A 14,726-nucleotide genomic window follows, 5' to 3' on the forward strand; every position below is an offset into this window, starting at 1 on the left:
ATTCCATGACTGCATATTTGGGAAACGAGACGGTTTGAACATCCTTAGTTGATGTAAAACTATAATAAAAGCTCTATGGGAAGTAAACTATCTGCGGGTCGGGTAAGGAATGATGCTTGCTCGACGTGTAGCGATGAAAAAAGTGAAAACTTATTTGAACTCTAGAAAACTGCTAAGATCCTGAACTGATACCGAAGTTAATGACCTTGACCGGTCTTCTGCTGTATGGATTTTAAAGCAAGTGGGACAAAGTTTAAGAAAACTGGCAAGAAGGTAGTGCCTGCTAAAGCGTTTGAAGAAATTGTTCAGACAAATAGAGATGTTCTGAAAAAATCAGCATTCCTCTCAGATTTACTTGAAAATTTACAACCGCACCTCAATAACATTAAGAAAATACGATGTGTTGCAATTGGAAATTTCAAGGAGGATTTTCCTGCGACGTACCAATTCGCTCTTCTCCTAGAGATTACTGATTATATAAAAAGTGAGGATGAAAGGGATGTCGTTGTTTCCCTGTATGATCCAATATTTACTAAAGAAGAGATACAGTACTTGAAAAGTTTAGGAAGCAAATGGCTGATAGAGGAAGAATTTTCAGAGAACGATGCAATTGATTATGAATCGGTATTATATTTCCTTCCCCATGCTCCTTTGGATTTAACTGAGAACATACTATCGTCACAGCGACCACACTTATGGCTGGCAAATAATATGATATCACACACCGATAGATACACCAAAGCAAAACTTTGTGAAAACTATCCTAATTTAAGCAAGCTAGTTCATTACTTGCAGACTAACGCTCCGCCAGAAGTTAAAAAAGCACATGATGTAGATGGTTTTGCAACATTCATTCCAAAGAGAAAAAGAAAAAACAGAAACAACTCCTCTAAACTCAAGGTCACACCATCTGATATAGACTATGATTCAATAGCACCGAAGTTTAAGTCCTGCCAAATACTCACCGATTTTGATGAAGGAAAGTATTTGAAGGAAAAACCCTGGATCAATTCCTTCTCTGACTTGACGTTACATGCTATAGAGTACTAACATATCATTCACTACATAGTACTTTATAACTAAACTGTAACCTTTCAGGGCATCGTAACCTGACGCTTTACCATCAATAACGACACGAGACCGCTTTATCTATGATACTGGAACAATCAACATGATTGTTATAAATGTACTCGACAGGATCATGAAAGGATACCAACTTAGTTGCCGGTTCATTGAAATGGAAAGCTCAAGAACGTATACTGAAAGAGAGCGACGTCTACTTTGCCCACAAAAATCTACTCTCTGAATTGAATAGTATTTAGAGATTGCATAATTCAAGCCCTCCTCGAGGAAAGGATATAAATGAAAATACCGTTTTTCCTGCTGATGGTTATCGTCCCTGTCAAGGATACTTCTCGGACTCGAACAACGTTACAGCTCAACTTAAAGAAGGCTAAATACGACAAGGGCGCTTGCCCTAAGAGGAACTGTTTCTAAGTTCTAACGAGTGCCTGCGAAGATCGGTTTTTTTTAACTTCGCGGGCGAATTGATAAATAAAGTTCTTCTTGCAATTTTTTAAGATCAAGGTTGGGGCAAAAAGGACGCAAACGAATGGTTGGGTTAAGAAAGTGGAAAGACCCAAACCTGAAGTTCATTTAGTTCTTGGCGGAATGAATCATTCGAACGGCGCAATACGCTCGTCAAAGAAGGAGGTATGATTTATGACGGTTTGTGGGTAGCCCTCTAAACACGTGGAGAGTAACCTTTTCTGTTTAGCGATCCTAGAACTGCGAACAATGGTAGCTATTCGCTTACTCAACAATATTGTTCTTGATTAATGCATTCAAATATGTAACTTCGTCCCTCATATAAGCGTCTGACGCGTCGTGAAAATTTACCCTCTCAAGAAAATACAAGAGATTACGTAAAATTAGAAACCAAAAGATATGAGTGGAACAGACACATATCACCCATATTTCCTTTTCACGTAAGAAAACTTAAGTACTAGTGCGGTGCCTGCGTTAGTGCTTGTCTTTAGGTCAAACAGGTCATCTTGACCAACTTAGCTTATAATAAGAATGATAATCGATTACTCTAAATAGCATTCTTTCATTTGCGGCATCTTATAACCCACACACCGCATTTAGGACCCGTTTTTTTTCTTTTTTTTTTTGTTGAAAAAATTCAACAGTTCCTATTTTTTTCTTTTCATTCTTTTTTTTTGCCTTGCCTTCGTTTCGAGAATTCTTTTTCTTTTTCTTTAGGTAAGGGACCTTCTCAGCTGAGGCACGGTGGGGTTTGTAATAGTGTCCATTCTGGCACAAATGCATAAGTGATGCTAAAATAGTGATACGTCTAAACAAAACGGTTTGGATGCCTAGCAAATAGTAAAAAGACTTGAATATATCACTTTTATCACTATGTAAAAAAACTGAGTTATATTATTAAGTTTTTTTTGAAATGTTCCCGTTTGACGTGTATTTAGTACAGTATGTTCCGTGGATACTGTTTAGGTGCATTTAAGCGCTCCAGAACTCTCCTTTAAATTCCTGCAGCACTCCGTCAGTTGCTTCGTAAATCCGCCTGGATACCGCCTTGAAGATTAAAGTTCCCCTCAGTACTCGTTTAGCTTGAATCCACCGCATTATGGCCTGGTAAATTCCCTAGTTGCTTTTTTCTATACGGCGTCGTCCCTGGAAAAAAAAAACTTGCCTACAGATCTTAGTAGACAAATTTAACTACGTCAATCTATTGTTCTGCTTAAAAAAAAAGTTGAAATTGTTAAATCCTCAACAAACTTATCGCTTTTCAAGCTGCTGCAATCATAGATCTTACACTTCTACACAGAATTTTTTTTTCCTGTAAAAAGAACGACAAAATATATAAACCTTTGACAATCTAGCTGCATTTACTCACATTAAGCCTTGAGATTTTCATTTACTTCATAATAGCTTGTAGATGCGATGCTGATACAGTAAAATAAAAATTCAGTAATACAGTCAAATTATTGCGATGAATTTTAAAATACTCCTCCCGATTTGTGCTTTATTGACACTTACAACATTTCTGTTGACCATTATTGCAACTGCGGGTTCTACCTCAAATTATAAGCCAATAACGAACATTTATATCGGTGATGCTGATATATCAAAAATCAACGTTACAAAAGTTATGCCACAAGTTGGCCCAATTTTGACTGTGTTAGGTTCTGCTCTAACCGCTCCAAATACAACGGTGGATACCATCTTCGGCGCTCTTAAGGCAATCGCTTCTACCGAAGCCTTGTCTCCTTTACTGCACTTGTTGTCTAATGCTGCTAACACTTCAGCCACATTATCATCTTTGACACAGTTGGCTCCAATGGCTTTGCTAGGAACCAATACCGCTACTACCACGACCTTCTCCGCTCTTGATGAGTTATTGACTACCTCTAAAAACACAACCGAACTCTTGGATGGGTTTAGCACATTGATGTCATCTATGTCAACCAACACTTCTTCTACTTCGGCTTCCTTAGAAAATACTGTTCTAACCCTATTAGTGGATTCGACCAATCCTATAGGCACTACTGAGTCTTTGATCACTTTAAATAATATGACCACAGAAGAAAAGACAAAATTGTCGCCTGTATTCGAGTTATTCGCAAGTTCCAAGAACATTACTGCCACATGCGATGCGTTAGAAACCATAATGAACTCTACCATTCCAACTTCAACGGTCTCCTCATTGTTTTCTAGTCTAAAAACCAGTCTTGCGGAAGGTGGCAATGCTACTGAAACTATTATGCAATTAGGCTCCCTCGTTCCTTCGAGTTTAAAACCAGCTGTCCAAGCTGTTGTTACTCTGTTTGATGAAACTACATCTCAAAATGTAACATTATCCGTATTGAGCACTATGATTGCCGAAAACATTACCCAATCATCTTCCGCTAAAGCTGCCATGGGTGCTTTGACTGACTTGTTGAATTACACTACAAACCAAACAGAGCTGCTAACATCTGTCGAAAGTTTGGCCCTCTCTAAAGAAGCCGCTTCCTCTACTAACCAATTGGTGGCACTTGATGAAATCCTTTCTGCAAGTGCTAACGCATCCACAGTTGTTTCCATAATCCCTACTTTGGAATCCCAATTGGCCAATAACACCGTATTACTTAAGTACGTTCCATACTTGTTCAGCCTATTAGCTGCGTCAAGCGACCCCGTGTCAAGTTTCTCTTCTCTGGTTAATATCACCAAATGGGCAGAAACTAATGCCGCTACATTTATGCCCATGTTGAAAATTTTAAACTCTGCTGTAAACATGACAACTATCACACCAGAACAACTCAAGGAAATGACTCCTTCTATCCTTGAATATCTACACATCCCTGTCATATACCGTTTGTCCATTTTCACAATGTGTCGTGCTCACTTAAACAGAACAATGTACTCGTGTAGCAAGTCACACGCTGTTCAAAACATGGATTTCCGGTCGATTGTTTACAACAACATTGAAGGCTCGGACTTTAAACCTTATATGGATGCCCTGAACATCGGTAAGGACGATTTGCATTTAGATGGTGAATTACAAGACAGACAACACATGTATGTCCCAGCAGTGAAAGCAGCTTTAGCTATGAACTTAATGTGCATAATCACATCCTTCTTCTTAATGGTATTCTTGTTGCTACTAAGTAGACGTTCCGTGGTGAGTCAAAAATTATGGTTGGCATTGGGCTTTATTTCCTGTTGGATATGTATTTTCAGCGGGTTGGGAAGCACAATCTTTAGCGTCATCCTTAATATGATGAAATCCGGCTCCAAGAAGGACAATTACGATGTCATTATTTCTGGCTCTTCTCCATTTTATGGCCTAATGTGGTCTGGATTTGTATTTGCCGTCCTTGTATTTCTCTGCATTGCATACTGCTGGTGGAGCAGCAGAAAGGGAGCTGCCATCGTGGAAGCTGAGAAAGCTGTTCAAGAAAGTGACTCTACTACCTCAAGAATCATTGAAGAACACGAAAGCCCCATTGATGCTGAAAAAAACTTTGCAAGGTAAAATAATAAAAAGAAGATCATGCAACATCACCCCGTAAATTTTTTCAATTCTCCATCCTTTTAATTTTCTTCATTATAATTTTCTGAATTGTATATAGACAATATATTTTAATCATATTTAATATGAAACGGAACACAAAAATTAATTAATAACCTTGCCTTTTTCAAATTCAAATCAATGGTTTTTCCTCAATTGGAGCGTTCGCATAGATGACGGTGGGCCTCGATCTCACGCTACACCATAGAATGAAATTCAGTAATGCTCCAACGACAGCCCCCCACATCAAACCCTGGTAGTTCCTACCAATGCTCATTGAAATACCGTAATCACTATAGTTATGCTTTAGGATGTATTTGATGTATGAGTAAGTGCCCAAACACGAACCTATACTGACTAATAGGGCGGCAAAGGCGAAAAATGAAAAAAAGGCACCAAACCACGTTAGCGGCCTTATGTGGATGATCCAGCGCAATACGTTGAACACTAGATTCACAAAGGTCAAGACAATACCAATAAGAATGGTAATGAACATACACTTGACCAAATTGTTGTAGTATGTCATTTTACTTTTTAGTTTTTCGGGCAAAACAACACTGGCCACGGAATCCATAAGCTCCAGAGCCTCATTGTTGTTGATATTGTCATACACTAATGACGATAGGTTAAAATTCTGGATACCGTGAGGCGAAGAACATGATTGGATGTTATGCGAGGAGTCCACTGTACAGTACGACCAAAGCCCTATATTTATATATGAGGGCAGGCCCAACGAAGATAGCGTAGCAGAACTCAAAGAAGGGAGCACCGTCGATACCTTCATCTGCGACAGATCCAATTCTGCACAGTAAATTTTATTTATGGGACTGTAATTTTTCGTTGATCCTGCGCATGCAACAATGGCTAATATAAGTGCTCCTAGCGAAAATATAGCTGCAAAAAATAACGTGAAAAAATTCCTCATGCTTATAGCGTCCTTCGATGATGTGTTTGTTTTTTTCTTAATAGTTCTCTATTGCTTTAATCAAGTTTCACTACTGCGCAGCGTTGTATGATCTTGATCTAGTTTCTTTTAGTTCTACTTCCAAACAACTGGTCCAGAATGAAACACCACTGGACACTCATTGACTACTGAGACATGGAAGAGCAACATTCTCGCGTATATATACTTCTCAGCCAATTTTCCTGCGAGAAGCGCTAAAAATACCGAGCTGGGCTTGGCTGATAGTACGCCCGATTTGGAAATAACGCTCGAGGCGTGCTGCGTCCTTTTTTGCCTGGCCAGGCCAGGCCGGGTTGTCCCGCACCATTCAACGGCGGCTATCTGGCGATGTTGAAAGAGGGGGGGAGTGGAGAGGGCTCTGAGGGTCAAGTGGGAGGCTGTGACAGTTCTCATAAGCTGGGCACTGAGATACATGGAAAGAAATAGGCTGTTCACAGTGTACGTCAATGTGTGGCTGACTAACCGTTAGCGGGGCGGAACCGACATGTCTGGTGCAGTGTATGTAAGAAAAAAAGAATGACAATGCATGGCCAAACTTTTGATCTGTGACGTTCGCAAAACGCACTACTTTGCTTTCTGTATGCAATGGGAATGAGGCGTAGCGACATATTAAGAAGCCTTTTCCATGTGAGGAAGCTTCGCCTTGTTTTCCAGACGCGCTTTTTTTAGGATCAACGAAGAGGAAAAAGGGTTTCACATGTTTCATCTGGAAAAGATGGAGACTGAAAAACAAAAAAGCAGAGAAAAGGTCATCCAAGATAGAATAGGGGACCTCGGCTAGGAATCAGGAAGTGTGTTTTGAAAGTCATTCTTTTTTTTTCAAAAGATGGAGTACTGGCATTATGTGGAAACTACGTCATCGGGCCAACCTCTTCTTCGAGAAGGTGAAAAAGATATCTTTATCGATCAGTCCGTAGGTCTTTACCATGGCAAATCTAAGATTCTACAGCGACAGAGGGGCAGAATCTTTTTAACGTCACAAAGAATTATCTACATCGACGATGCAAAGCCCACTCAGAACTCGCTTGGGTTGGAATTGGACGATCTAGCGTATGTAAACTATTCATCTGGCTTCTTGACCAGATCACCTCGTCTGATCCTGTTTTTCAAGGACCCCTCCAGTAAGGATGAACTTGGTAAAAGTGCGGAAACAGCAAGTGCCGACGTTGTTTCGACGTGGGTCTGCCCCATCTGTATGGTTTCGAACGAAACGCAGGGGGAATTCACTAAAGACACTCTACCTACACCCATTTGTATCAATTGCGGTGTGCCAGCGGACTATGAGCTCACCAAGTCGTCTATAAATTGTTCTAATGCAATCGACCCGAACGCCAACCCACAGAATCAGTTCGGAGTGAACTCTGAGAACATTTGCCCCGCCTGTACTTTTGCTAATCATCCTCAAATAGGAAATTGCGAGATTTGCGGCCACAGATTGCCTAATGCATCCAAAGTACGATCAAAGCTGAACAGGCTAAACTTTCATGATTCTAGGGTCCATATTGAGCTAGAAAAAAATTCACTGGCTAGAAACAAGAGCTCGCACTCGGCATTATCGTCCTCGTCCTCGACAGGATCATCGACAGAATTCGTGCAATTGAGTTTCCGCAAATCTGATGGCGTATTGTTTTCACAAGCTACAGAGAGGGCTTTGGAGAATATACTCACTGAAAAGAATAAGCATATTTTCAATCAGAATGTGGTTTCTGTAAATGGTGTAGACATGAGGAAAGGGGCTAGTTCTCACGAATACAACAATGAGGTGCCATTTATTGAGACTAAATTGAGCAGAATTGGCATATCAAGCTTGGAAAAATCTAGAGAAAACCAGCTTTTGAACAATGACATTCTCTTTAACAATGCGTTGACCGACCTAAACAAGCTAATGTCGCTGGCTACCAGCATCGAAAGACTATACAAAAATAGCAACATAACGATGAAAACCAAGACATTGAACTTACAGGATGAATCAACCGTGAATGAACCGAAAACGAGAAGACCGCTATTGATACTTGATAGAGAGAAGTTCCTAAATAAAGAGCTGTTCTTGGATGAGATTGCGAGAGAAATTTACGAGTTCACGTTGTCCGAGTTTAAAGATTTGAACAGTGATACCAACTATATGATCATAACTCTGGTAGATCTATATGCAATGTACAACAAATCTATGCGTATAGGTACAGGCCTGATATCTCCCATGGAAATGAGAGAAGCATGCGAAAGATTCGAGCATTTAGGTCTAAATGAATTGAAGTTAGTGAAAGTTAACAAAAGAATATTATGTGTAACGAGCGAAAAATTCGACGTTGTAAAAGAAAAGCTAGTAGATCTGATCGGTGATAATCCTGGTTCTGATCTCCTAAGATTGACACAGATTTTGAGTTCCAATAATTCAAAATCAAACTGGACGCTAGGTATCCTTATGGAGGTATTACAAAATTGTGTCGATGAAGGCGATTTACTGATAGACAAGCAACTGAGTGGGATTTACTACTATAAAAACTCTTATTGGCCCTCGCATATATAAGTAATAAATGCATGGTTTGATTACCTGCTCGTAATACTACATTCTCCCAAATAAATAGTTTACATATAAACGCGCGGCTAAACTTCACTTCGTTACTTGAAATGCCAATAATAACACATAACATAGAGTACAAAATCGGAATAGAAACGCCGACTGAAGAAACACTTTCAATGGCCGAAATACCATTCTTCCGTTTATCGTATTCAACGGTATCCTCTTGAAATAAGTTCCTTTTCTAAACTATGCCAGAAATAACGCACGACTTCCACATCCTTAAATCTTTTATTTTTGTCAAGTTCGACCTTTTCTACATTCCATTGCTGCACGTGTTGTGGTACAGAATCACCGGCAAAGTGGAAATAGTAGCCTTTGCAGCGTTGAAATAATTCCTGTGGCGAATTCCACTGATAGTTATTAAACTGCCACGTATGACCAGTAGTGAAGATAGCGACAACTCTGTCCCAATATTCTGGCTTAGTAAACATCCTAGTGTTATCGACTATAATAAATCTAATTGGTCTTGATATACGTTCGAAGTTTTTCTCTATGTTAACTAATCCGTTTGGCACTGACGGTAAGTTACGAGGATTCACGTATTTTGACTCCAGCAGGAACTGTTTTATATTTGCAACAGTTAAAATTGATGACGCAGCCGAAGGAATCAAAATAATTGGATCTTTGCGAGGGCCACCTGATGAACCATTTGTTTTGGAAATACGACCGTGCGCGCCCTTATGACCGGGAGGCAATTTAGATCCTCGTAAAGATCCTTTGATCGACTGTACTAATTTTAGTTCTGCATCTTTTATTAGATAACCAAAGTTGATCGGCTTAGCACCACGCAATGCAGAGTTGTGGTCCACCAATATACGTTCATGTTTCATTGTTTCCACCACAACTGGATCGGAAACTTCACTATCATTTTCAAGAGATGCTGAAGTGGTTGATTTTACAGTCGACAATTCACCAGCCAAAGTTTTATTTTCTATATCTACTTTATCGGATGTCTCGCCTTTCTGACCGGGTGCTTTCAGATATTGGGATGATTCCGTATTGCCAGACAACCAATTTATTAAATCAGTTCTTTGTAAAAATGAAACATTAGTCAATTGTTTATTCTGACAGTCTGCTAGATAGTCTGCGGCACTTGAGTCCTTATTCATCCAACAATGAACAATTATTCGTAACTGTACCAATGAACCATCAATCTCAATTTCCGTTTCTTCATTCAATGGAAAACTATCTTGGGTACTACCATCACTGGATAGAGTTTCTACCATGGTTGCTTTCGTAATATCATCAGTAGACTGTCCCTCATTATTTTTTAGAACCAGTTTATCGCCGTTCTTTAAGTGTTCTCTCAGTCTGTCTAATGAGTTCGCCATAATTTTTTCACCAGTTTCTTGCTCAAATTATTATTCTTTTAACGCCCCGAATTAAGAAACAGCCTGTTTTGGAAACGCAATTTGAAAAAGGGTGGAATATTCGTTGAAGTACTTGTTTTAAACCTGTCCAATCGAAATTTTCATCCTTATGCTTTGAGAACAATATTGCGTTGCCGGTTAACCGTCTCGGTGTTCGATGAGTTGAAAAATTATACACTAAAAAGATACATACTATTCAAAGTTGTAAAAGAGACTCTTAGCTAAGGGAAGTATTAACAATAATCATTCACTTTATACTTTACATCGCAATTGCTTTCATTAATTTTTGATAAATGGCCAAAAAAACGAAAAATAACTCAAAAAGTTCAACTCCAGTGAATGATGTACCAACAACTGCTGGCAAAAAGAAAGCAAAAGGAAAAAAGGGACAAGAACCAGAGCCAGAAGATGACAAAAGGGCCAAGCAACAAAGTAATAGAGCAAAAGTGACATCCACAGCAAGCTGGACAGGTAAATTGCCTCATACAATCTTACACGAAACATGTCAGAAACGAAAATGGAATAAGGTAGAGTATGATATGAAGAAAATCGGTGATAAAGGTTTCATTGCAATTGCAGTTTTGTCATTCACTGACCCAAAGACAAAAGAAACATTGACTGCAAGAATGAACGATCCAACCTATGACAAAGCTTCAGGAAAAGGCCTTGTAATTCCTCAAGAAACTCCAATTGAAGCTAGACACATGGCCTCCACTATTGCGCTATATCGCATTGCATACAACACCAACCTGCACATGATGCTTCCGCCAAACCATAGAAAAACATGGTATGCCCTCGACGATTTTCGAAAAGATAACCTGAAAACAGACGAAAAGCGTATAAACAAACTATTTGATCTTGATCCCTTCAAGACAATGGTGGAAGACAGAAAGCTCAAAGCCCAACGTGAAAAAGAACAAGTGGCCCAGAATAATCAAGCACAGAAAGAACAAGTTGCACGAACCATTTTATCTAGCCATGGTGGAATTTCTTCTTCTGGAAAGGACAGGCAAGAGAGAAAAGTAGCATCTCATAAAAACTCACATAATCCTTCATTAGTGCGGTTTCCAAAAAAGGTTTGGGAAAATTCTATATTTGTTGACCTTGATGAATCGTCTAGACAACTGATAGAAACTTCATTGAAAGAGAAAATTGATTGGCAAGCTAAAAAAATTAGCCATAAAAATGAGACAATTGCTGAAAATCGGGAAGATCTCAAGGCAAAATTATTAACTCTACAATTTAGACCAAAACACGTAGAGGAAGCCATGCTTTATAAAGATCCATTGTCTTTCTTATTGTTTAACTTACCGGAAGATGATTTACCACCATTTTTTCATAAAAAGAAAGGTGATACAAAAAACAAGGTTGAAATAACAAACCTACCGTTATCAACTAGAATGATCGTTGAGCGTTTAACAGAAATTGGTGTCTCTTCAGATGAAGCCTTATTGGCTTTACAACAAAACGATATGAATGAAAATGAAGCGGCCGGGTTCTTGACGAGGGAAATTTTACCAACTTTAAATAGCAATACGAATGAACCTGTATCAGAAACTGAATCTATAGAATGTTGGAACCAAGAGCTAGAGAGCCTAGAGAGCATTTATGAGGGCTGCGTGATGGACGCCAAGGAAGATTCACACTACACGCTCAATTTAATTGAAAAACTCAAAATAAAATTGAAAGTATATAGAACCAAAAATTATCCTGCATCATTACCTGGTATTGTAGTTTCAACCTTTGATAAAAATTACAAGCTACCTGATTATATTAAGAAACAAATATTAACCAGGTTACTGCATTATCTCCAGGAAGGAAATCTAATAGGCGATATGTTAGTATATCATATTTATGAATGGTTGAAAGAGAATATATCTAAGATAATTGACAACCCTGGCCCATTAATTCCAGATTCAGATTCGAAAGGTGCAATAAACAAAAGAAACATTTCAAACGGTAAGAGAAGTATAAATAATTCTAGTTCGAGAAAATTCACAAAAACCACCATTTCTGAAGACACGCTCTCTGTCCTAAGGGAAGAGTACACAAAAAGGATCAAAAGTTCTGAATACAAAAGTATGCAGTTAGTTAGAGAACAACTGCCTGCCTGGAAGAAGCAAAAGGTTATTATAGATATCATCAATAAAAACGAAGTTGTATTGATTACTGGTGAAACAGGTTCGGGTAAATCCACTCAGGTCGTTCAGTTTATACTAGATTTCTTACAGAAGGAAAAAGGAGATTTCGGTAAGACTAAAATCGTATGTACGCAACCCAGAAGAATCTCGGCTATTGGGCTTGCTGAACGTGTTTCTGATGAACGCTGTGTAACTTGTGGGGAAGAGGTAGGTTACGTAATAAGAGGTGTCAATAAAACCAAAGCTTCCACACGTATCAAGTTCATGACCACAGGTGTTCTTGTTAGGTTGTTACAGAATGCTAGAACTATGTTAGAAAACACAATTGTTGTTATTGATGAAGTTCATGAACGTTCTATTGATACTGACTTGATAGTGACATTGATGAAAAATCTCTTACATAGAGTTCGCGGCATGAAAATTGTTTTAATGAGTGCTACTGTTAACGTTGACTTGTTCAAAAAATTCTTTCCGGGGCTAGCAACATGTCACATAGAAGGACGCACTTTCCCCATCACTGATTACTTCTTGGAAGACATTCTTAGTGACCTTGACTTCAAGATCAAGAGAGAGAAGGCTTTGTCTTATGATGATGATAGCGTTGATGAAAGAAATAATGACGACCAATATTTGAAGCCGAGAGCAGATTCTAAGTTTTTTACATCTGGGCAAATCAATTATGATTTGCTTTGTCAAGTGGTTGAATATGTACATAAACGCCTGAAAGCTGCTAATGACAACGGATCTATTATCGTTTTTTTGCCTGGTGTGGGAGAGATTAATAAGTGCTGCAATTTGCTAGCTAATAAATCAAATGAAGCAGATTTTATGGTTCTACCCTTGCACTCCGCTCTAACTCCTGAAGACCAAAAAAGGGTGTTCAAAAAATATCATGGGAAAAGGAAAGTTGTTGTATCCACAAATATTGCTGAAACATCTATTACTATAGATGACTGTGTTGCAACTATTGACACAGGCCGTGCCAAATCGATGTTCTATAATCCAAAGGATAATACTACAAAACTAATTGAGTCGTTTATTTCAAAAGCTGAAGTTAAACAACGTAGAGGTCGTGCTGGTAGAGTACGTGAAGGTTTATCTTACAAATTATTTTCTAAAAATTTATACGAAAACGACATGATATCAATGCCAATTCCAGAAATCAAAAGAATCCCGTTGGAATCCCTTTATTTATCTGTTAAGGCTATGGGTATAAAGGACGTTAAAGCGTTTTTGAGCACAGCTTTGGATGCCCCTCCTTTACCAGCTCTGCAAAAGGCAGAAAGAATATTAACAACGATAGGACTTGTTGATGAGTCCGACAAGTCACTCACACAGCTAGGTCAATTTATTAGCCTGATGCCTGTCATGGATAGTAAGCATGGTAAATTACTAATATACGGCATTCTGTTTGGCTGTACGGACATTTCTGTTTTACTTGTCTCGATACTCGGTATTGGAGTTTTGCCTTTCATCGGAGGTTTTGAAAATAGGGAAAAGATAAAAAAACTGCTATGTAAATATGAAAGTCGTGGGGATTTATTTGCAGTATTGGAAATTGTCAGAGATTACTTCAAAATCAAAGATTCGAGCATCAAAAGGAAATATTTGAGAGACAATTTACTTTCCTATAATAAAATTAATGAAATTAAGTCATCAACAGCCCAATATTATTCTATTTTGAAAGATGTAGGCTTTCTACCAATGGACTATAAAGTTGGAAGCATTTCTGATTTGAATAGGAACGAGCGAAATTTTGATATCCTAAGGGCCATTCTCACGGGTGCGTTTTATCCACACATAGCCAGGGTGCAACTACCAGATGTAAAGTATCTATCAACAAGTTCCGGTGCTGTTGAAAAAGATCCTGAAGCCAAAATGATCAAATACTGGATTCGAAGCGAAGAGTATCAGGACAAATTAGAAGAATATAAGACGAAAATTTCGCAAGAGACGCAAAAGGTTGATTTGGAAGATTTACCGTTACCTGCTACTAGGGCATTCATTCATCCAAGTTCAGTCTTATTTTCAACCAATTCAGTAAACTTGGAAGACGCTAAGTTACTCTCTGAGGTGGATGGTCCAATATCCCGTCAATCCAAAATACCAACCGTTGTAAAATACCCATTTGTTTTGTTTACCACGTCTCAAGTTACTAATAAGTTGTATTTGAGGGACTTAACCCCAACTACTACATTATCATTACTATTATTCGGAGGGGCAATCTCTTATGACATTGGAGGTACTATTCATTCACCGGGCATCGTTGTCGACAACTGGCTCCCAATTAGAACCTGGTGTAAGAATGGTGTTTTAATCAAGGAACTGAGAACACAACTTGATGAGGCCATAAGGAAAAAGTTAGAAAGTCCCGATTATGCTAAAAAATCTCAAATTGATAATTCTGGTGCTGATAAAACTCTAAAAATTGTTGAAAAAATTATAGCTTCCGAACAATAGTAATCAGTTCCTACTGTAGTCCCTGTATAATAATTATCATCTTCATTTTCGAAAAGGAATTTTTTTAACATATAGAAGTGTCAAAGTATAAAACACTAACAAAAATCTAAGAGATTATTGCGACTGCGTGTTT

The 14,726-nt window shown here is 38.5% G+C and overlaps 8 protein-coding genes across 8 annotated transcripts; 4 read left to right on the plus strand and 4 right to left on the minus strand.

Annotated features, from left to right (window-relative positions):
* Positions 1-225: 225 nt before the first annotated feature.
* BER1 (Ber1p) lies at positions 226-1,050 on the plus strand (the record flags this gene model as incomplete). The annotated part of the gene is made up of 1 exon (NM_001182300.1): positions 226-1,050. The coding sequence occupies one exon, from the start codon at positions 226-228 to the stop codon at positions 1,048-1,050; it is 825 nt and encodes a 274-aa protein (NP_013516.1).
* A 1,074-nt stretch (positions 1,051-2,124) lies between these two features.
* On the minus strand, positions 2,125-2,331 carry YLR412C-A (uncharacterized protein; the record flags this gene model as incomplete). The annotated part of the gene is made up of 1 exon (NM_001184570.3): positions 2,125-2,331. The coding sequence occupies one exon, from the start codon at positions 2,329-2,331 to the stop codon at positions 2,125-2,127; it is 207 nt and encodes a 68-aa protein (NP_878136.3).
* A 682-nt stretch (positions 2,332-3,013) lies between these two features.
* INA1 (Ina1p) lies at positions 3,014-5,041 on the plus strand (the record flags this gene model as incomplete). Its single annotated transcript, NM_001182301.1, has 1 exon — positions 3,014-5,041. One exon carries the CDS (start codon positions 3,014-3,016, stop codon positions 5,039-5,041), a length of 2,028 nt encoding a protein of 675 aa, NP_013517.1.
* Positions 5,042-5,210: 169 nt separating this feature from the next.
* PUN1 (Pun1p) lies at positions 5,211-6,002 on the minus strand (the record flags this gene model as incomplete). Its single annotated transcript, NM_001182302.3, has 1 exon — positions 5,211-6,002. The coding sequence occupies one exon, from the start codon at positions 6,000-6,002 to the stop codon at positions 5,211-5,213; it is 792 nt and encodes a 263-aa protein (NP_013518.3).
* Positions 6,003-6,116: 114 nt separating this feature from the next.
* YLR415C (uncharacterized protein) lies at positions 6,117-6,455 on the minus strand (the record flags this gene model as incomplete). Its single annotated transcript, NM_001182303.1, has 1 exon — positions 6,117-6,455. The coding sequence occupies one exon, from the start codon at positions 6,453-6,455 to the stop codon at positions 6,117-6,119; it is 339 nt and encodes a 112-aa protein (NP_013519.1).
* A 412-nt stretch (positions 6,456-6,867) lies between these two features.
* VPS36 (ESCRT-II subunit protein VPS36) lies at positions 6,868-8,568 on the plus strand (the record flags this gene model as incomplete). The annotated part of the gene is made up of 1 exon (NM_001182305.3): positions 6,868-8,568. One exon carries the CDS (start codon positions 6,868-6,870, stop codon positions 8,566-8,568), a length of 1,701 nt encoding a protein of 566 aa, NP_013521.3.
* Positions 8,569-8,771: 203 nt separating this feature from the next.
* CDC73 (Cdc73p) lies at positions 8,772-9,953 on the minus strand (the record flags this gene model as incomplete). The annotated part of the gene is made up of 1 exon (NM_001182306.1): positions 8,772-9,953. The coding sequence occupies one exon, from the start codon at positions 9,951-9,953 to the stop codon at positions 8,772-8,774; it is 1,182 nt and encodes a 393-aa protein (NP_013522.1).
* Positions 9,954-10,285: 332 nt separating this feature from the next.
* On the plus strand, positions 10,286-14,593 carry YLR419W (RNA helicase; the record flags this gene model as incomplete). The annotated part of the gene is made up of 1 exon (NM_001182307.3): positions 10,286-14,593. The coding sequence occupies one exon, from the start codon at positions 10,286-10,288 to the stop codon at positions 14,591-14,593; it is 4,308 nt and encodes a 1,435-aa protein (NP_013523.3).
* Between the last annotated feature and the right edge of the window lie 133 nt (positions 14,594-14,726).

This window comes from Saccharomyces cerevisiae, chromosome XII (assembly GCF_000146045.2).
Source record: "Saccharomyces cerevisiae S288C chromosome XII, complete sequence".
Lineage (NCBI taxonomy): Eukaryota > Fungi > Ascomycota > Saccharomycetes > Saccharomycetales > Saccharomycetaceae > Saccharomyces > Saccharomyces cerevisiae.